At 39.6% G+C, this 22164-nt stretch overlaps 1 protein-coding gene and 1 long non-coding RNA gene across 2 annotated transcripts in view; one reads left to right on the forward strand and one right to left on the reverse strand.

Annotated features, from left to right (window-relative positions):
* The window catches only part of ly75 (lymphocyte antigen 75), a 25424-nt gene continuing 3260 nt past the window's right edge, over positions 1-22164 (reverse strand). Inside the window, exons 3-35 of the mRNA XM_028014674.1 lie at positions 19983-20156; positions 19622-19780; positions 18706-18825; positions 17873-18013; positions 17317-17520; positions 16240-16400; positions 15372-15479; positions 15034-15122; positions 13888-14057; positions 13074-13273; positions 11837-11979; positions 11439-11517; positions 11158-11229; positions 10832-10952; positions 10604-10639; positions 10308-10477; positions 9310-9377; positions 9112-9188; positions 8373-8509; positions 7915-8020; positions 7292-7452; positions 7055-7184; positions 6502-6725; positions 6265-6427; positions 5919-6083; positions 5713-5832; positions 4474-4659; positions 4163-4386; positions 3850-4051; positions 3472-3633; positions 3154-3270; positions 1882-2064; positions 1-1773 (exon numbers count right to left, since the gene is read on the reverse strand). Of these exons, the coding sequence (XP_027870475.1) occupies positions 1598-1773; positions 1882-2064; positions 3154-3270; positions 3472-3633; positions 3850-4051; positions 4163-4386; positions 4474-4659; positions 5713-5832; positions 5919-6083; positions 6265-6427; positions 6502-6725; positions 7055-7184; positions 7292-7452; positions 7915-8020; positions 8373-8509; positions 9112-9188; positions 9310-9377; positions 10308-10477; positions 10604-10639; positions 10832-10952; positions 11158-11229; positions 11439-11517; positions 11837-11979; positions 13074-13273; positions 13888-14057; positions 15034-15122; positions 15372-15479; positions 16240-16400; positions 17317-17520; positions 17873-18013; positions 18706-18825; positions 19622-19780; positions 19983-20156 (4748 nt within the window). The 3' untranslated portion in view covers positions 1-1597. The remainder of the gene's footprint in view (positions 1774-1881; positions 2065-3153; positions 3271-3471; positions 3634-3849; positions 4052-4162; positions 4387-4473; positions 4660-5712; positions 5833-5918; positions 6084-6264; positions 6428-6501; positions 6726-7054; positions 7185-7291; positions 7453-7914; positions 8021-8372; positions 8510-9111; positions 9189-9309; positions 9378-10307; positions 10478-10603; positions 10640-10831; positions 10953-11157; positions 11230-11438; positions 11518-11836; positions 11980-13073; positions 13274-13887; positions 14058-15033; positions 15123-15371; positions 15480-16239; positions 16401-17316; positions 17521-17872; positions 18014-18705; positions 18826-19621; positions 19781-19982; positions 20157-22164) is intronic.
* The window catches only part of LOC114143004 (uncharacterized), a 14001-nt gene continuing 12035 nt past the window's right edge, over positions 20199-22164 (forward strand). The window contains exon 1 of the long non-coding RNA XR_003595141.1: positions 20199-20209. This is a non-coding gene — a long non-coding RNA (uncharacterized LOC114143004). The remainder of the gene's footprint in view (positions 20210-22164) is intronic.

The following is a 22164-nucleotide window of genomic DNA, read 5'->3' on the forward strand; positions in this document are numbered from 1 at the left end:
TACAAATTCAAAGAAAACGTTTATTGAAAGGTTACGGTACCTGATTTAAGTTGATCGGTTTTTGTAAAACAGTGAACTTAATCAACAGTTTGCATTTTGATATTAACAGGCCAAACTGAGGCAGATGCTCAGTAAAAGCTTTTAACATTCACATGCCATCTTTGGTTCAATTAAAAATAATAATAAGATATTTACAAAGCATTTACAGCAAACAGTGCAATTTGAGTGTCGATCACCTCCAGACCATCTTGTGCTTTAGTATACAGCAGAAACCGTTTTCTCTCGTATTAAAGTGCGTTCTTGATCAGTAGTTATGTGCATAGATAAGACGCAGACGTTACACAGATGGGTGTCGATTCATTTTAGACTAAGGCAGTGCTCTTCACTGTTAGTCAGCAGAACAATACATCATCTTCTGTATGCATTTGTAATACAATGTGTAAATTGATATCTAGCCACTGATGTTGCTAGAAGGCAGATTTTTTTTATTTTTTGTCAGATTTCTGCCTGTTAGATAATAGTTCAGCTGAAAATATAAACATGAAAAAAGTAAGAATGTTATTGGTCGGATCACTTAAACCTATGATGATTTCTTTTGGATTTATATATAAACACATTTTTAAATAAAAGCTTTTATCTGTATTAGAGATGAAACTCCTCGTCTATAAAACGCTTGGGCTCAAAGCAAATAAGTGTAGTTTACGCCATTAGATTAGTTACAGTTTTAAAACAAAAATAACAGCAAGTTTGATTCCGCGTAGTTTGAATTAACTCTTGTGTCGGTGTGCATCAGCCCGAATGGGAAGTTGCATATTGCATACTGCAAAGGGAGAGCAACAAAACAAGTTTAGCAAAGTTGGGCTTTCTTCGAGAAATTGGCTCAACAAAGTCTAAAACCTCCACAGTCAATGCTACAACGGTGGGAAAGATCTTGGTTTAATTTCGTTTTTCCTGTTTAGGGTCTGTGTTTGTGCATTTACACCTTCTTCAACAGGACATGGATCACTGAGTGAACGTTGCACTAATGTAAAGTATAAATGTCACCATTGTAAGACAACTGAGAGCACTACGGCACAAGTTTGAGTAAATGTCTGCCGTCATTGTAAACTCAAGACGATAATAATTTCACTTCACCCTGTAGCTGACAAATCACTTCAATGACCAAATTAGAAGTATAGTTTTTAATAAATATTCTCTAACAAACAGTTAAAATTAAGGAAATTAGTTTAACATTAGCAGTTGAGTGAAGTTTGCAGCTTCTTGGTGGAACTTGAAGACCCATAAAAGCATAAAAAAACCCCATTATTAGAAAATTTCAAATAAAACTCCAACCTGCTCAGGAAAAGAGATTCAACTAGAATCTTCTTTTTTCTGATGTCAGAATTCTTTGGTTTTCAGCCTCACACAGTTAAATTCAGTGTCCCAGACAATATTTACAGATTATTGTTTTTTTTTTTTTCTTTAAGGCTGGGGTGAAAAAAATAAATAATAATAAAACAAAAGAACTAGGAAGGCTGCATCCACTTTTGTTGAGGAGTAGAGAATGTAGACGACGCAGGCACAGAAGGAGTCCCTGAGGCTGAACGATAAGACAAGCTCAATCTTTTCCTGTTATTATACTGGTGGTGTCTAAGTCATCAAGGGTCCTCTCATAGCGAACTGTCGAGGAGAAGTAGGACCGTTTCTTCTTGTAGATGACAAAGCCGATGGCTAGGAGGAGAGCGAGGAGGACTGTGATGAAGAGTCCCAGTGCAACAGGGGAGCCTGAAGACTCTGATGGGCAAAACGGGTAAAAACATCAGGTTTTCCTTCCTATTTATACATCAAACTTATTCCACTTGAATGCTGTTGGTTCCACTTCTCGAGCGCTACAATACTCACTTGCTTGAGTTTTGCAGACCACACGGCTCTTGGTGGATTCACAGTCGACCAGCTTCCAGTCGCCGTCGTCTCCTGCCATCATGACAACACAGTTGGGGTTCGACTGTTTCCCTGACGACGAGGGCTCAGACTTCAAGTTCGTGTAGGACAGGGTCGAGCCGTCCTGCCAGGACACAGGTTTACCTGGGAGGAAGTTAGAGATGAAGATGAGTTCGACCTCAGTCCGTTACATGATCACTGCTAACTTAGACCCACTATTGGTTTCCTTACTTGACCTTGTATCTTCATAAAAATCAAGATTTTCTACTTTCTTTCTAAGAGGTTGTTCACTGTTATTCTTCAGGATTTTGTTCTTGCACAGTGCTGCTTGCATTGTGGTACCAATCACAAGGACATTAGTTAGTTATTAGTTGTATTATTGATCATATAGATTAATAACTTTAATATTTAAGGATCATTGTCCACAGTGAAATGACTGAACTAAAGAAAATGACAGTTTTCCTGTAATGCTCTTCTATTACTGCAGCTGCATTAAATATCAATGTTGAGTTGAGTTAAATGCTTCTTCCTGGAACTGATTGGCTGTTCCAGATCAGTCGTGGTGTATTTCTGCAGATAGCAGTATGACCACTGCGAGGAGCCAGAGAAGCTTGACCTAAAATGTGAAGTCATGTGGTTTAAAAGGCAATTTCTACCATTTTCTGCTTCACACGGTTAGCTAAGATCAGTAAGAAATGACCATATGTTCAAGTTTATTGTCAGCATGTATTGAAACTAATTTTGCTCTGACTAGACACCATGAAAATAAACTGAAATAAAATAAACCTTCTGTAATCAGGAAGGGGAAGACAAGGTCTCATTTTACAACAGTGCCAAGTAATTTGCTTAGTTCAGTTTTGGGTCTGAAATATTTAGGGAGGGACTTTTGACAACACTTGGCAACAACAACTGAATTCATGCTGTGCATCCTGAAACTGATATCTATCTCATACTTCCGTTGAATTCTGCTGTTTAATTTTACCGAATCTCTAATCCTCCATTTGCGAAGCCTATTTGTCTTTTTATGTTTGAAAATAAGTTCTTACTCAAAGCTTAGTGTAATATTTAGCTAAGGCAAAGATATTCAGGTTTTACGTAGCTGCAGCTGCGATAATGTTTTTTGTAAGCTCAGTAAATCTAGCAAAATTTCACAATTATGACAATTCCTTACCTTATCTAAAATTAGTTGGATATTTTATAGTCTCCACCATTAATCTAAAAATCAGGCTTTACCTGCAGAGTCTAATTTGACGTCGAGCCAAACTCGACTGGTGATGAGAGGGTCGTCGGTGAGGTGCTTGTTCAAGAAGTCGTTCTCCTGTTTGGTTTTGATTGTCAGTAGCTGAGCATCTGTTGGCAAGGGGAAAAAATAGCTGCTGGATTTCAAGTAGTTCACATGCAAATCAAGAAACCTGATGTACATTTTAATTGTCTGATTGTATTAATGCTAAACCTGAAACACAGGCAGTTTTATTCAAACCAGAAAAAAAAGAGACATTAGTTATATATACATTAATCTGGTTATATTTGAATTAATAAGACCCAGCTCACCCAGCTGCTGACATATTGTCTTGGCCTGGTCCATGAAGTAAACACCGTAGTTATAGAAGCTCCCGTCGAATAAATAACAGTGATCCTGATGCTGAACCCATCTAGACGTCCCGTTGCCCTCAGGGCAGTTGTTGTTCTCCAGGGCGTTTTGCAGCTTAGCTCCTGTTTCACAGCAACAACATGAGTAACAATTGATATCAGTCCGTCACATAAACAATCGCAGGAAAACGTGCTGCTTTCAAACATTTGCATAGCTTTGAATGCTTCTTTTTAGCAATTACTGGGTTTTTTTGTTGTTGTTTTTTTACAGAATTGAGCAGTCAACACAAATCCCTTTTCCTACGATAGTGGGGGAACAGGCTCGACTTGTCATCTCACTTTGGGAGGACGTGGTGGTGTTGGTGGTGTAGCAGATGGCGCCCTCTTGCAAGGTATCGCAGAGGGTTTTCACCCACTCTCCAGCAGGGTTCATGTGAACACAACTGGGCTCGCTTGAGCTGAAGTCCGTCAGCGATTCTATGATGTTGTAATTGTACTTAAATTTCGTCCCATCTGACCACTCGAAGGCTGAGTCACTGACCTGTCCAAAGAAGTCAGAAGAGGTATGAGTTAAGAAGAGGCAGACGCTCTTGTAAGATGGTGTTAATGCGCTGCTCGGGCTATGTTTATCTCGTCTCCATAAAACTCTTACATCCTGGTTTGACAGGCCAATCCAGAGCGGGAAGCCATCCGTCTTGGCGATGAGCTGCAGGTGCTCGTTGTGTTTTCCGTCATGAATACTTGCCAGGTGACCGCCACGCTGACTGCACTCTTCTAGCGCCTGAGACCAATTTAACCGTTTGGTGACAACCTCATAAGAGAGGGTCTCGTAGGCCTTCAGGTTCTTGAGCGAATGCTTGTACTCCTTTTTGGACTCTGCAATGGAATAAAAACGTAGCATCAAATACAGTCAGCAAACTGACTAATTATTCTGTATTACAAGGCAAAGCGCAGGACACTGACCATTATCCAACTTGCAGACAACAATTGACTTTTGTCTGAAAGCCTCAAAGGTGTCTTTGTCTTTTAAGAGAATCCAGGTTCCCTCAGAGGTGAGACCAGCCATGAAGGTACCGTTTAAACTGGGTCGGCCTTTCAACCAGTTGGAATACTGGACACTCGTACCATCGTACCACATGGTCTGGTTATCTAGAGCAGAAATACATTTCCCTCACTCCACACATAAGGACATATGGTGCTTTTAGAAGATATTTGCCCACTTACAGATCTCTTGTTTTTGATTTGTGGTCACACTTACTTTTTTATCAAATAATTTTTATAACAATTTTAAAGATAACCAGAGAGGATGTAAGAAAAAAAATATATATATATATTTCTAAAGACAATTTTATATATTAGCATAAAAAAAGCTATCCAAAGTAGATCTGGCACAGTGGGGAAAAGTTCACCCCTAAAACTAATGACTGGTAAGGAACAAGATAGCATATGTTGTTTATTTAAGCAGCCATGTTATAGGTACCGTTTGGAAAAAAGCATTTGTGATATCTATTTGGGGATGGTGCCAATATGTAATAAAAGTAAAAAAAAACTTTCTGTGTAAATATCATGTAATAACATGGACAGGTATTACATAACATGGTGTGGTCTATACCACATAGTATGTGGTATAGACCACATACTATGTGGTACATAGTATAGACCACATTGGTCTATACTATAGACCACATTGTCTATACCTGTGGTGTATAGACCAATGTGGCTATTTGCACAATTCTCTTTTTCTTCAAAGACAGTGGGTGTGGCTTATACACAGGTAAGCCACACCCAATAGTCCAGAAATTATGGAAGTCCAGTCTTTTTTAACCATTCAGATGTGGACTTACTGGTGAGATTTGAGTCTATATGCTCTGGATTATCATGCTCCATAATCCCAGTAACTTTGAGATTAATGTTATGAAGCTGTAGCTATTCTAGTTTTTGATGGATAGCATAATTCATGGTCCTATCAGGGCATCATGTGCTGCTTTTTAAGATTATTTAGCCCACTTTCTGTCATTAGACAGATTCAATTCAAATGGTTACTTGACCCTGCAGGTCTGTCCGTAATCAGGCCAGTATTTACTCCGTTCATACTAAACCCCCTGAAACATTCAAGTGTAAAAGAACAGCAAAAATCTGTAATGGGGCAAATACTTTTTCAAGGCACTGTAAACCTCCACAAACACCAGATAAAAGACCTACCGCTATTTCTGAACATTCCCAGCCAAACAAAGTGGACTAAGCTTTCGTAGGATTTGAGCTTTTCTGCGATAAACTTGTTCTCCTCCTCATTCCTGATGGTTAGGATGGAGGCGTTTGGATCTGAAACGCAGGCGATCAAAACCACCCATTACCGAAACATTCCTGTCCAAACATCAGGACGATAACAAGCGAGGTCCAACTCTTACAAAGTTCTTGGCAGGTGTCCGCCACTTTATTCTTTTTAAAAGCATCCCATCTGGTTGGGACGAGTTGAAAGGTGTAACAGTTGCTCATCCAGGGAATCCAGTTTGGTCCTTTTATGTTATGAGGGCATTTAGTGGCAGCGTGCTCCGGCGAGGGAATGACTTCATCTAGAAGAAATAAGTGCACTTTTGTATTCAAAGAATTTAAAAGTGAATCTCTATGCAGCACATTGCAGCTTTTATGCTCTTTTATCCCTTTGAACATGCCTGGGAACAACTGTACCCAACAAGCAACCAAAACATCACATCGATGGTATTTCTATTGTCTACGTTTGAGAGCTGCACTCACTGTGCGGTTTGTAGCAGATGGCGCCTCCAAGCTGATCCTCACATTCCGCGGCTTTCCAGAAGCCGTCTGTGTCCAGGTACACACACCCTCCAGTGGTGGGCTCCGAAGACCATCGACTGAACACGGTGTGACTGTGGTCGGTCCACCGGTAGTGCTGCCCACTCTGAACACAAGGAGACATCTCACAAAACAAGAAGCGTAGGTATGGGGTATTTAAATAAATTGCGGGGTGCTTACATCTTCGCTGAAAAGGCCGATCCACATGGCGGTTCCAACGCGGTTCACGTTCACACCGAGGACGGACTGTACGTAGGCGTCGGGAATGCTCGCTGGATACATACTTTTATTTTTGCAGTACTCCAAAGCCTCAAACCAGGTAAGATTTTTGGAAACCAGTAGGAAAGAGTAGTCTTTGACATTCAAATGCTTTTCTGTGATAATGGTCTTCTCCTCGGTTTTATCTGCAATGAAGGATAAAAAGAGAAGCGGTGAAAGGGATAAAAGTAAAACACTAACATGTAAATACATCCCAAACATTTTTGTTACATAATGTTTGGGATATTTTTAAACACAAAATAATGTAAATATTTTAGAAAATAAAAGATGAGAGAGCAATATTTCTGTCAGTTTTGTTACATAGATGTGGCAGCTAAAACGTTGATGCCAGAGCGTGTGCTTGATCTCTTTCATTTGCTACAGTATTTTTTCTTAAGCCTGTTAATACAATTTAATATTCTGCACTTCAACGAGACAACACCTTCAATTTAAGCGGATCATTAGAAAACTTTACCTGCATAGTATTGGCAAATGCCCACATTTTGACTCTGGGTGCAAGGAGCGTAGTCCCAGGTTCCAAGCATGTCAGAGTGGTTGTTATTGATCAGGAACGCACAAATGGCTGAACCCTCCGGATCTAAAGTCTAATGATAAGCAAAACCAATCAGAAGGGACAATGCGACTCTTTGAAAATAGAAAAATAAATCTTAATACACAAACTGTAAGTAACGAGGTGATATGTGGCGCTTACCCTGATTCCCATAGACTTGTGCATGCCCAGAAGCAGAGGGTTAAAATTATAGTAGTTCACTGGGGTCTGATCGACCCATTGGAAGTTGTTCTGCATGATTTTCATACCGATCCATACTCTTTCCATATGTACCACACTTGGTAACAGAGTGTTGATGAAGTCTAGAATGCGCAGAAAATAAATGATGTAGGCTGGAAACAATGCTAGTGTTTAAACATCCTAATCTAAAACATTGGTTTGACTTCCACTCATTGACAGCATCGTCAAAAGCCTGTGCTTTCCTCTTTCATGCGGCGGTTTAACACCGCCTGATAGGAACAGCATGGCTAAGATAAAACCCTTTATTGCAGCCACTGCATTTTGTGAGGAAAGGCTTTTGTTCTGTTGAAAAGACAAAAGCAACTTCAACATCAGGACAAAAAAAAAAAATTAAGCCCAAAGCAAAAAAAAAAAAATTAAAGACACGAACAGGTAACGTGTTAGGCTAAGAAAAAGAGTTGGATTAATCTCATGTGCATCAATTATCATGAAGGATGATTGTCGACTGAAATTTAATGCTAATGAAAATCCTAAATGTAAATAAATAAAAGAAGAATGAAAGACATGTCAAGCAATGTCCTTACCTTGTTCCATCTGATCTGATATGGTGACCAGGGTTCCCCTCAAAGATTTGCACTCTTCATTGGCCTGCTTGAACGCTATAGAGGTCTTGTTCAACAGTGTGTAGCACTGAGAAAACAACACAAACACTGTAACCACTGAAGCTCAGAGCTGATCTGTGATCCTCCTGTATCATCCCAAATCTTGTGCTGTATGAAAATGTCTTGAAATTGTTAAACCTCTTGAGTAAATTCAGTGGCTAGAAATTAATCCAATATGCAGATTAATCCAATTAATCCAATATTTGGACCAACAAAGAAACCTAAGGAGGTGCAGTGTCAAATTTGAGAAATATTACATGCATCTGTCCTCAACAGAGGATTCAGCTTTCTGTTCATTTTTTATCTTTCGCTAATGCTCTCTTACGTGACAAAAAAAAGGGTTTAAAGGAATGATGACAATAAAAGGACCCACTTCATACCTTGTTCCTGAAAGAGACTGAGCGGCCTCCACAAGGATATCTTTCAGGTTGGGGTTTCGCAGGGTTTTTCTCCACCGGTGTGACGTTGAGCTTTTCACACACAAACGGATTTTTCTGCTGGCAACTTAGATAATGGCCTGCAAGGTAAATGGAAAGGAACGGAAACAAGAGATATTTGAAAAGGCTAGCATTATAAATCAGGTGGTTCTGTTTCAGTGGCGCCCCCAGAAAAGGTTCTTAAGCTTTTTAAAATAAAAACTTTCAACCTGCTTTCGACAAACCTTTACAGCAAAATCAATGCCATTTACTCCCACTTCCACGTTTTTAGATGCTCCATTTAAAGGCAACATAAACTGAACTCACTGAACAGTGCCCAGTGCAAGAAAATGACATTACTACTTGTCTCTTTAAATATTTTTATCTATAGAAATATAGATGTAATATAATCTCTTTCTCACTTGAAATGAGTGATAAATTTCAACAACAGTTTCTATTTTATCATTTCAAACAGCAAAGCCTGCTAAAGGTCGACTTACAGGAAGGAGTAAATATAACAATAAAAGCGAAGTCACATGACACTTCCCTTTGCTTGACCTTTGAACATGAACAGCAATGACGTCTCTACGTAAAAAAAATAAAAATAAAGAGAGTAGCATGTCCTCACACTAGTAGTTTAGTTTAACTTGTTAATTTTTCTATTCTTCCCATTGAGTGGAACATTAACAGAGTTTTCAATTACCTGGAAAATAATTTTTAGGAGTGATGTGCGTGCATCGGCCCAAAAACTGAGAGCGGTAAAAGTGCATCTTGGTGTACCTGGAACACATGCGAGTTCAGTCAGTGCTGCCATCACCTTGTGAATATTTTAATGCAGCTAAATTTAGAAAAAAAAAAAAAAGCATCAACATTAGACCTGTGTGAGACTGTTTTCACTTACGTAGAGGGGAACAGCCGGTCAGGGCGTGTCATATCGATCCACCAGTTTTGATCTGGTGGTCCACCCAGCTGTTAACGGTTTCAAAACAAAGTAATTACTATTAATTTCAGTTCATACGCATCATAATAAGTTATATTATGAAACATCAACTAGAGTGCTGTGCATTTTCATGAATCTACTGAATTGGGATTTCTTTTGGTTAGTCTTCAGTTAATACATTCCAGTTTCTTGTTAAATCATTGTATGTGTATCTGAGGTGCTGTTTCACTGCATCTAGCTAGATTCTCACGACTAAATGCTTGTTTCCCACGACCCCGGAGAGAGGGGAAATAATTGCCTTGGACTGCGAGGATTTTCAAATCGGCTAAAAGTCCCCCATAGGAATGAAAACAATAATGAAGGGAAAAAGAAGCACAATAATATGTTTATCCTTTTTCTCTCCCCATTTCATTCGGAACTATAATCTTGTTTTACTTTTATGAACCGTGGTTGCAGGGTCTCAACAGTTTTTTAAGTAACTAACAGATAAATTAATCTTCAATCTTTCAAACAACACACTGTCTAGGCTGAGTTTTACATCTTTTATGCCAAACTGCTTTGAGAGGAGGTGAATTATTATTTTCTTTTTAAAGATGATCATAAGTATACTGTAAGTTGCTGTTTCATGACCTTCCCCTGTTGAAAAACCTCCCTATAGACCTTATGAAAGTGTATTGATCCACTGAAAGACTTTTCAACCTGACGTTTAGTTGAATTTAAGTTTTTATTTGTAATAATTGAATTTTGCTCAATTTTAGGACGACATTTGCTGGTAATGTTATTATTATAACATTACCTTGGTTTATAATTGCATTTCATTTGCTACACTTGTGTTGGTTTATTACTTTTACATCTCATTATTCAAAGGAAAATTATATTTATTAACTTTACGTTGGCTCCGTATTTCAATATCAAAGCATCATCTGATGTAAAATAAATATTTTAACACTTAAACTTACCTTTTCCAGTTGTTGCTGGATCGTTGCAGCTGCAGTTATGCTTGTTGGAAAAGCCAGTTTGCTGCCATTTGCATTGCAATACAGAGTAGCTTCATCAAAGCTTAGTTTGGGCTCTTTTACGAACCAAAACTCAGCTCCGTCTATGAAGACAGAGGTCTCATGGTGCCCATCTGAAAAACACAGCAATACATCGAAGTGTCATCTACAGCTGAAGATGGGAAAAGGATGAATCAAAGAAATTATTGATATATTAATGAATGGATGGATTTTAAAAAATAAAACCGTAGTTTAATTACCAGGCTTGTACCACTCTGGAGTCTTTGGTTTAATTCCTGTTAAAGCATGGACAAACATAAAGTCAGAAGCACAAAACAAATACGACTTCACTTATTTATTTTCTTAACAATGACTTCCAAAGTCACACAGTATCCTCCCTTTTGGTTAGATTTACAAAAAGCCAAGGGGAACTTGTGGCCTGTGCTTAATGCAGACAGTCCACAGCTGGGTTGAATGAACGCACTCACCGCGGGGAATCTGGCAGACCCACTCCAGCTGAGCGTCACAGTGGAATGGCGTGGCAAAGAACGGTGGGATGTTTATGTCATAAAGGTAGAGCAGCAGGTGTGTGAAGGTTCTCTTCATTGACTACAGGGCACACATTTGTAAAAACCATAAGAGGTCTAAGAAATACACAAGAGATTTTAAATGAATTGTTCAAAGGTTATAAAATTTATAAATTAACTGCAATTCACTATTTAATAAACAAGTATAACTTTCTTTACTACACAAAAAAAATCTAAATTTGGCACAAGAATGTAAAGCAAACCTAAGCAACACAAATCCAGCGAACCTTGAAAGCCGTGCAGTCTCTGTTGTAGGCATCGTCCTCGTGGAACTCGTGGTGTAAAACATCGAAGGACACCTGTGGCAAAAACCATTGATTAAGCACTCAAAATAAATACTCTCTTCAAACAATAAGATTGTGTAACACTGCTTTACGTAATTCACTAAATAAACGCAAGAACTTTTAGTGACATGGTTGGGGTGAACTTTCAGAAAGAAAGCTTTTAAAACACACTGAACATGGGACATGGTGGGGTTTTCCCTTCAATTTTTAGTACAGGGACTTACAGGGCGGCCATCGCTCCACTGCCAGGATTGATCGGTTGGATTTCTTCTGTTCAGGCCTACCCAGAAGTACCGATCGTCGCTGCAACGAGACAAAGAGTCTTTATTCACACTAATTAATTAAGAAATGAGCGAAGACAAAAATATGAGTAAAATCCTCTAAAGTTGGACAGATTTTTGAAAGAATGTTTTTGTTTTCTTCTTTAAATTGCCAGACTGACTCCTCTGACTTCAATGTTAATAAGCCATTTTGTCCAATTAACTGTCACTTCTTGGATGTTTTCTCTTGCCCAGATCATTCTCTGAAAAGTCACAGAATTGTCTGAAAAGTTAAGACCCTTCCCCCCAACCTCCCAGTATTAATCTCTAGTGTGACGTCTGTATTACGGAAGAAGATATACCTAATTGAATTCCTCATAATGCGGTGCAGAAATGCCATCTCTTTTATGTTTGTGAAACTGGGCAGGTTGGCTCCCAGAGCCTGACAGAACCTCCTGGCTTCCTCCCAGGAGCGTTTCCTGCTGAGCCGCTCCTCATGAAACACCTGGCAGGGAGAAAGATCAGCTCATCAAAGCTAACCAATGTAAGAGGTTAAGCAGAAAAAGGCAATAAAAAGTGAATTTAGGACAAAAGAGACACGTGGTGTAACAACGCCGAAAGACATACGGATGATCTTTGTATTTAAGAATTTAACATTTTTTATTTTCCAGAAATAAACAATAAAAATCAATAGTTGAAGTATTATTTAATGCAACCATAAAAACACTGCATTGTCACATAGAAGTTAAAAAAGCTACATTGTACACAGTAGCGCCTGCAGCTGTACGCACTGTGCATACCATGAGATTTTCCTTTAAGTAAACACAGGAAAAAATAGTTTTTGGAATTTGTTTCATTATCTAACCCCCTTTACTATTAACACATTTGTGGAGAAACATCTTGTACATAGCCCATATCTGTGCAAGTATATGGGAATGGACACATGCATAAAGCCTAAATGTTATTGGTCAGTTTACTGTTGTTTATTTGGCAGCTTGGCGCTTTTTCTGTAAGCAAAAAATGAATGAGTGGAGTTTTAACCCTCCCGTAGCTCTAAGAGTGGTCGAGCTTTTTGCCGTGTGCACGGTTCTGGCAGATCGACGGTTCATGAGCATTTTTTGTGGTTTCATGAACTAAAGAGCTGACAGGTCACCCGGTTGGCCGACCATGACATCTGCCGCACTCTTCTTGAGCGTCGCGCTAAGACTGTGGGAGAATTAAGTAGTTCAGTCTATTCAAAACGTTTTCCAAAGGAGTAGAAATGAGGCCAACATTGTTGCTTCACCTTCTTCCCTGGGAGTCTCAGAAACATCACCTGAACCTGGGAATCTCCATCCTCCTCCTTTCTTGGATCAGACATGCAGGCTTTGCTTTCATGTCTTTATTATTTAACATAATTTGTAGAAAAGAAAAAAAAAGTCAGCTGTTGTAGTGGGCCATGCGAATTACGCGTGTCTGGCCTGCATTTGTGTGGTTTAGGTTTGTGTTGGTTTTGTGCGACATGTTGGAGATGTGGTTGTGCTCTTGCAGGTCAGGTGCAATGATAGTTTTGTGCGTGTCCTCCTATAATATCCTGTAGGCGCCCTTGACTGTACGTACCTTGTAGCAATATTTGCTGTCTGTTTCAGTCATCCATCCATCGGCACAGGTCGCATTAGGATCCGGTACTGGTTCTGGTGGCGGAGGTGGTTGGAGGTCTGTTCTACAGATTGTGCCGGCTTTGAAAAGGGTGCAGTTCTTTATTTCCCACCTGCCCAGCGGCTTTGCTGTCGAAATCACAGCACAACCTCCGTCCCTATCTGAAGTACATAGGTACAGAAAAAATATGGCCATATGATTATGCATAAGAAAACCAGTGTAGTTTCCTAAATAAAGGAGCCATAAGCTTGACGCTCTCCGTCTTTCCCATTCGGTCCAAAACGACAACCAAAAAAAAAAGGACTGGATCCTCTTAATGTAGTTGAATGGTTTACTTCAGAAATAATAATAAAAACGGTACAAAGGTTACCTTTCCACAAAAAATAAAGAGAAACGACAATTTAAAAGGAAAGAGAGTGAGGTCAAAAAACTGTGTGGCTCCACTCCAACTGCCCAACTGACTCTGGTTAGCCACACCCTAAAATCCTTAATTCCAATTAGATATGCAAATTTTCAAGACATTAGTGTATCCAAATATAGTAAATTACTATGCAATAGATCCAACTAGTTATCATTTTTATCCAAATAAACAAATTATAATAAGAAATATGAACATAACTTATCCTAAAGTCTGAATGAACAAAAACTGAATTTAGGCTTCTACAACCAGTATATCTGAACACCAAGACAAAAAGAACTCCAAAGCTCTGCATAATCTGGTATTACACAAGAGTCTAAATTACCACAGTGTGAGTGGAGCAATGGGCTCACTAACCTGGTTGAAACCAGCCCCAGTTAGTATATGTGACCACGCCCGAGGAGTCACCCTGGCTCATCCACTGATACTCTCCAGTGTTCTTGATGTCCTGCAGACCTATCCAGAAATACTGAGGGTCTTTGCTGATGTGTTCTGCAAGCAGGCGGTTGATGAAGGCCTGCTCAAACCTAAGAAAAAAAAAGAAATTTGAATGACTCGGCCCCTACCTCAACCTAATAAGACACAGCTCACCATGCAAAAGCAGAGAAAAGGATTTAAACTGTTGTGCATTTGGGTGCAGGCATGATAAAACATGTGCCCTCTTTCAATACTAAGAGACAACACAACAGGACTTGGATAGAAAGTAATCTAAAAGTAAACTGGTTATGAAAAATTGTTAAATGTAAACTTCAGTGAATATCAGCGGGGCAAATCCCACTATGTTATGTAACCAACTCCATGTAGTTAAACCTAAAACTCTGTAAAAGCAAGATTTTGTCAGAGTCTATGTTCTGGTGCATGTTAGCCTGCTAAACATAGATTGCTACAGTTCTAGTAAATTTGCACAGGAATAACACGAAAGAACATTGTGTCAGTTTTGAAACTGACACAATGAACTAAAAACTTTTGTAACAAACTTCTCAGGGGGAAATCTCCCACCCAGTCCAAATAAATATAAAACTCAGGAGCCACATCACAGGCCCCAAAGGCAGTTTGTTTTTGCATGCTTAATTATAAAGTTCCAAACTGTACATTAAGAAAATAGTTTGCCAAATTGTATCGGAGCAGAAAATAGGAAATCTGGAATAATATGCTTTTTGCCTCATTTGTCCGTCAGTGTGTGTGTAATACAAGAGTAAAAGGGTCAATAATCAGCCTTGAAAGGTGATTATTTTGGGCTTCAATTAGAGTCACAAGATCTGGGCTCTCATTCAGTCTAACATAAACTCATCTGTAGAGTAAAGGAAGGATTTCTCATTTAATTGTGGAAGAATCTCTCTGAGAGCTGTGAATAAAAATGTTGGCAAACCTCGACAACATTTTTACCTCAGAGATCCAGAAAGTACCACATAAACTAATGATGATTTTTAAAAAAAAAAGATTTTTCTGTTCTAGGACTTACTTAAGATGATTACAGTTTTATTGATGATTACCAGACCCTACCTGTTTCTGATAGTGACGTTGCAGTGGTCTTTGAAGGGCACTTGTTCAGTCCTCATTAGATAGCAGGAGCTGCCATGCCTCCTCCACCCCTGGGTAATTAAAAACAGTAAGACTCAGATTATACTCAAATTACATGCAAACAGGGACAGTGACCCACATCCAGTTCTATGCAATATCTATATAATTTATATATTTAAAAAGTGAATTTTGGTTGCATCCTGAATATACATATACAGTATATATTAATTTGCTGACCAGAACCTAACAAAATTAACTAGCTACCAGTCTTGTATAATATACTGCAACAATCATTTTTACAAACTCTGATCAATGCTTACATCTTCATAGCGGCATCCAGCTTGTACTGACGACTCATTGAAGACTCCTTTTATCTGACACATGAAAGACATCTTCGTTGAGCAGTCCCCAACCCGCCAACCATGAGACTGGAAAATTAAAATTAGTAATTAGGATTTATTAAAAAAAAAAATATAGAATAGAATAGAATAGAAGTACTTTATTCATCCCAGAAGAGAAATTACTTCGCAGTTACAGCATAGAGACAAGACAAGAGACAAGACACAATAACAACGTCCGGGTGTTGAGTCTGGGGGTTGGCTGTGGCAAAGCTGATGACGTCACAGGCGACCGCTGCATCAGCTGATGGGGGAATGTAAACAGCGATCAAAATGGCGTACGTAAACTCCCTCGGTAAATAGCACGGCCACATTCCCACAGCCAGAAGTTCAATGTCCGGGCTACAAATCTGTTCCTTCACGTTAACATGACCGGGAATACATCACCTCTCACTCACATAAATGCAATCCCGCCGCCCCTCTTCTTCCGACTCTTGGAAAAGTCCCTGTCCCCCGCGCACCAAGAAAAATCCAGGAACCTCCACGCTGTATTCCAGAATAAACGAGTGCAACCAGGTTTCCGTGAAGCAGAAGATACTGCACTCCCAGTACTCCTTCTGGGTCCTAACCAGCGCCGTGAGTTCGTCTGTCCTATTTCCCAAAGACCTCACGTTCCCCACAATAATCACCGGTACCGCTGGCCTGCGCCGTCTCCTCTTCTACCTCCATTTAACTCCAGACCCTCAGCCCCGTCGTCTCCTCCGTAACTCCTCCGGGACCACAGGCCCGTCTCCGGGCAGCAGCAGATATATATATATATATATAAAATGGTGAAGAAAAACACACAAACCTCCCGAGAGTAGAAGACACAGGTGGGATCCTGAGCGTTCTGGACAGGCTGGTTTTGGTCCCAGTAGGTAAAACTGACAGGCTTCTTGTCAGTCCACATGAAGATGGTGGGTTTTAACCCATAACCCTTGAGACCAATCCAGGCACCAGCAAAATTTCCATCTGCATGACACGGGGAAACTTAGAGAAAACTCAAGGAAAGACTTTAAATCAGCCTAAAATTGAAAAAAGTGCAATAACAGGTCTTTATTTCAAATGAGATCTTGGATTTCAATCGCTGCAATATCAAATAGTTTGTTGAAATGTTTGGTCCCTGTAAAAATACTTAAGTAATTAAAATAGGAGATTTAAAAACACAATGACTTTTTTGAAGTAGATTGCTTGGCTACTATCCATCTCCTCCCTTTGGAAAGTCCCACACACTTCAAAAATGCCTAATCATCTCTTTGGAAATATTTTTTCTTTTCTTCCACATAAACCTGCGTGTTCTTTTGCTAACCAGCCTGCTTGTTTAGTGACTTTTTTTTTTTTTGCCACTTGAGAAAATAACCCAAGTGTGCTTGGATGGGTTTGGCATTGATATCTGCTAACTTTGACACCTGGTACTACTCTTCTATTTTCAGTAAACTATGAGCTGCATGTAGCACAATCCTAGAGATCAACTCCTCCACCTGCAGTAAAGACCTTTTCTTTGCACAAGTCTGTAACCTTTTGTCTGCATACATGCTGTGACCAGCAGCTCTATTTGGCTTCCAAAATGAAACAGGTGTGTTCAGTACCTTAAAATAAATAAACTACTGGTTTCAATCATTGTTGAGGCACAGCTTCAAACCAGAGCTTCAGGTTTCTGTAGCCAAACTCCCAACGTTCATTTTATGAGTCATAAATTCATTCAATAAAAAGAAGCAAACTGTGCAACTGACTTGTCAAATTCTTTTGCTCAAAAATAAATCTGAAGTAATACAAAAACTCTTTAATCATATGTTATAGATAATCCCCTACTGCTATTTTCTGAATTTTTCACAGCAAGAGAAAAGAAGAGAATTAGTTCAGGAAAACTGAACATCAGAGGGTTTACCTGTCGGAAAATACGTGCTGATCATCTCGATGTTGTCAATAGAGTGGAAGCTAGCTAGTTGCGCTCCTCCTTCTGTGTTGTTGCAGTATTCTTGGGCATCTACAAAGTTCCTCTGTTCGTTGATGTCGTTAATTAACTTGTAACACCAGCCGTTCCATGGCACCCAGCCCTCTGAACACACCGTTTCTTTATTTACTAGAGGATCTGGAGAGATACAGAAGAGCAGAAAGAAAGGTACGAGAGGACATTACAAAATTTTGGAGTTAAGGGGTTTTATTAACTGTGAAAAGCTACGTTGAATAAACGCACTCTAAATAGGGTGAGGTTTTTAGCATTATTTGTTAGTAAGATTCCCTTAAAAACTAGCTGGTAATATAAATCTTCATGAGAACTGGTGCATGGAATAAGGAAAGTATCTTAAATGATGGTGTGCTCCACAGCACCGGACTTTTAAATAACAAACAAACAAAATCATCCTGGTGCAGTTATGTGACAGTTTCACTCGGAGGAGAAAAACAGGTGGCATGCCATGAAGTGCACACTTCCTTTAACCGACCTGCGGCTGTCGTGTCAGAGGCGTTCACCCTCTTCTTGCAGATGTACGGCAGCCGCTTGTTGCATGACTCGGACTCAAAGTTCTTCCCAGAATTTAAGACGCCGCAGTCTGACTCAATAAGGAACGAGGTGAATGGCATTCCTGTCAATAGTAAACACTGTTTTAGAAAAACTATTGTAAAAAAGTACATCCTAAAACACACAACGCAAGTAAACATTGTACACCAACAGTGGGAAATAGACAGTACGCAAATAGCAACACGCACAGCTGTCACTCACACACAGCATTGGATCACACAACGTGATCAAACTTTGGAGAAATATGAAATAGCACATTTGCTACAACAACAATCCACTACTGTACTTGCTGGTCATGACCCTGAGACACTATAAATTATTTTAACCATCGAGCGTCCATAGCAAGGAAAGACAAATTGCTTAAATATAAAATGAAAAATACAATTGCTGGCAGCCTTGGAAGAGCCACCCATTCAGTGCTACTAATGGGTTATTTGGAAACACTAACAATCTCAGTGGCACACTGTGTCCAATAACAAGGCACACGCAGCTCCTTTGTAACACTGGTTATATTGTTTCACTGACTGCTGCTAATGTTTGTAGAACAGTAGACCACAACAGGATGGGGTTCTCTGTGTGGATTAGAGCAGCCTGCACGATGCAGGCTGCTGCCAAATGCAGCAGGCTCCGGATCTGAGTTTTGATTTCCTCACACTTTTAGACTTGATCATTTTACAGGTACGTTGATTTATCTTTGCATCCATCAGTCAAAAACAGAAAACAGAAAAAAAAAGGAAAGAAATTAAAACTCCTGACCTGCTTCCCAGCGCAAGACATAAAGAGGGGATCCGTCTGACCACTGCCATCCCTGGGAGCTGTCTAATTGGTGAAGGCCGATCCACATCCTCTCAGGCATTTCACGAAGACCGCCCAAAACTGCACAGTTGCAACATCACAGCAGTGAAGAGAAGCAAGCATAAATGTTCTCATTCAGAAAATGAATGAGAACATTCATTTCTCATGAATGAAATGGGAATTGGCATTTTAAAGACACAGTGAACATTAAAATGCCATAACCATCCATTCATTGAGGTCATTATGACCAGATTAATATAAAAATGTAAAATCCTTATGTTACCAGTGCAGTATAATGTACTGTATATACTGCATTATATACAGTACATACTGTATATAATGAAGTATAAATCTTTAACAAGCCCTGTTGTTAGAAAACAGGTGCTTAGGGAAACACCTAACAGCTTTAGGTGTTTTACTTCTTCAGAGATGATTAATTTTCTTTGAAATCTCCTATCAGTGCCAAAACCTGCTTCAGCCAAAGTCCAGTTGATGATTACGCAACACAGTTGTGGCTATCTCGCCGCAAACATAAAAAGGAGATGGGAAGTACAAAAGGAGGAAGTACATGAAAGGATTCTTCTTGGAACGGGCACATACGCAGCAACAGCATGCTGGGTCTCAAACAAAAGTAAACTGTAATAGAAACATGGTAACGATCTTCCCACTGGCCTCATTTCCTAGTGAAGCTGAGGTGATTAGGCATGGAGTCAAAAAAAGTGAAATGATCTGAGTCATTAGTACTCAATTTAACTTTTTCCTGCTTGCACAAACACAAAAACTTTGAAAACCAGCTGATTAATTACTGACAAATTCATCTGTGATTTTCAGGTGGGTAACGAGGTGAAGGTACTTTTACAGAAAAAGTTGGTCTTACAGGCTATTGAGTTGAGATCAGACTCCGACAGACTGAGAAGATCGGCTCCCTGACTGCGACATGAATGCAAAGCTTCATGCCAGGTCACCGCGGCGCCGGAAACAAACTCATAGCAGGGTCCCCCAGGCGGTCCGGAGAACAGGGTCTGGCAGCCCACCTCTGCAAAGTCACGGACACAGAGTCGTTGAAAGTGCAGAAACAGAGCTCAGTCGAATCCGGATTGTGTCTTAGAAAGAAGAAGAAAACTGCTACGCAAATAAAAGTGCACATTAATCCAATTAGCCGACAAAACACATATATTTTACAACTAGATAGAGAAGTAAAAACATGACGTTTTAATTTTTAAAAAATGTGAACTTACCAGGTAATAGACAGTTCCCCCACTTCTGCTCATAGTCAAAGTCTGAGGATGTGGCACACCAGGACAGTCTGGGGACTTGTGCATCCGGAATACATCCGTGATGCCAGGTGTTGTTGACTTTGAAGGGGAACTGGCATGGTGCTCCTGCAGAGTTTCCTCTGGTGGTGTGAACAACTGCCCAGACACAAGAGACAAAGTCACAGCTGCATTACAAGCTCCTGCTAACCGTGGCAAGTAAATGGATTGTGTCACATGGGTGGCTGTGAAACTGAATCACGCCGCATAAGTTGAAAAACGAATTTGGTCCGACATATGCAGATTGAAACCGGAGCAAAAGTGAAAGGCCTTGTGAAGATGTTGGTAAGATGGTGTCAGTATTCAGTGAAGCACGTCCAGAACCGAGTGCGACGGCCATTGGTCCGAACGGACCACAACCTCAATCATACAGCCAGAGTGGTCACATAGTGGTGACCAGGTTTTTGTTCACTCTGTAAAGAGATTGTAATCCTTCTGTCTGTAAACCTCTAATTCTGAAGACATTGATAAGTATTTTTTTTATCTTTCTCTCAGTATTGTGGCACTTAGCAAATAGAAATATTTTTGGTCATTATAGCTGACCAAAACCAACAGAGGTTTGGCTTATTTCACTTGAATCCATTCGCAGGTTTCCATCTTTCCAATTGAGAGAAGATGTAACATGAAACGCTGCAGCACGAAGGCCGGCAGGAGGCTGCAAGGAAACACAATCTGGTGGAGCAGTGATTCCCACACTGGGGGTGCTGTGGAGACTGCTTGGTGGGTGGTGGTGTTGTAGTGGGTGGGGTTTTGGTTTGGCAGCTGGAATTTAATGTTAGAAAGACCATCATATTTTATAAATATAATAATAATAATAATAATAAAATAAAAATAATAAAACACTGAGCTTATCAAAAGGAACAATTTAGCTTTAACTGATTTTACACACAGTACAGTTATTTAAATACTCCTCAATACGTACACTGCATTGGCTATATTTTAATTATTTTCTCTCAAAATAAAAAGATCAAATTAGGTAATCAAAAACCACAGACTGCCACTTAATATGTCATTTTTCGCATCCATTCTACAAGTTTAGAGTTTTAATTTTGAAGAATTTCGAAGAATCACACAGACACACACTGCTCCTCATTCTGCTACCTGGCTCTTCTACTGTGAACGAGCTCAGGATGACGAAGCATATGCAAGTGCGGGAAGGAGAAGTCGCCTCACTCTAAGTGCTTCCTCTCGTACAGAAACGTCCACTCTGGTTGGTCAATTCACTCAGAAATTTGAGGCACAAGCTCATTATTTGATTTGTGCGAGCTAAAAAAAAAAAAAAAAGACACAAGCTGCACAATGCACGTTTTGACTTGCACTGGGATTTAGGAAAGGAAAACTGCTAATCTGTCATCTTTAGGTTTGCACAAAAAGCTATTTATATACTCATTATTCATAATATTTTGACAACTCTTCTAAGACTCACTAGGTTGCTCCATTGTGGAAAAAAGAAATCAACGCATTGGGAGATGTTTCATGGGAACATTTAGCCTCTTTAGGTCTACTGGAGGTTTATTTTCACTAATCTGAAACATTTCAAAGAGTCAGGGTATTGTGTTTGATCCTATTCATGCTCTGAACTCAGAGTTCCAGCTGCTTCCTTCAGTGAGTAGATATTGTCTGCTCAGATGCAAAACAGGCCTATCAGAACCATCAGTTTGGTGTTTTTGGGTAGCTTACGTTGACCTCTGAGGCTTTTTATCAACATTTCACAATCGTTCTTCACCAATTTTACTCTAAGCCACTGCTGCCTCATTAAGGCTAACTGTGCGCCTCTGTGAGGGGAGTTTTGTTGTCGTGCCTGTGAAATGTGTGGGAGGATTTGGTTTGGAAGCAAATGTCATTAAAACCCATTTTAATGTCAGCTTGTCGGTTTTTAAGCAAAACCTTGCATTGTGACTCACGTTAGCGGTAAACGGTTATACTCTCAAGGCTGGTCAGAGCATAATGTCCGATTGTATTTATTAGTACAGATGTTGCAAAACTTTCTTTGAGATCCCAGTGGGGTCAAACTGTACTAATACGAGTCAGATTATTCCTAACAATGCTTCATAAACACACCCCTCTTATTTTTCTAGATAATTTTAACTTTATGCCACAGTTTCTT

The sequence above is a fragment of the Xiphophorus couchianus genome, chromosome 4, assembly GCF_001444195.1.
Source record: "Xiphophorus couchianus chromosome 4, X_couchianus-1.0, whole genome shotgun sequence".
Classification (NCBI taxonomy): Eukaryota; Metazoa; Chordata; class Actinopteri; order Cyprinodontiformes; family Poeciliidae; genus Xiphophorus; species Xiphophorus couchianus.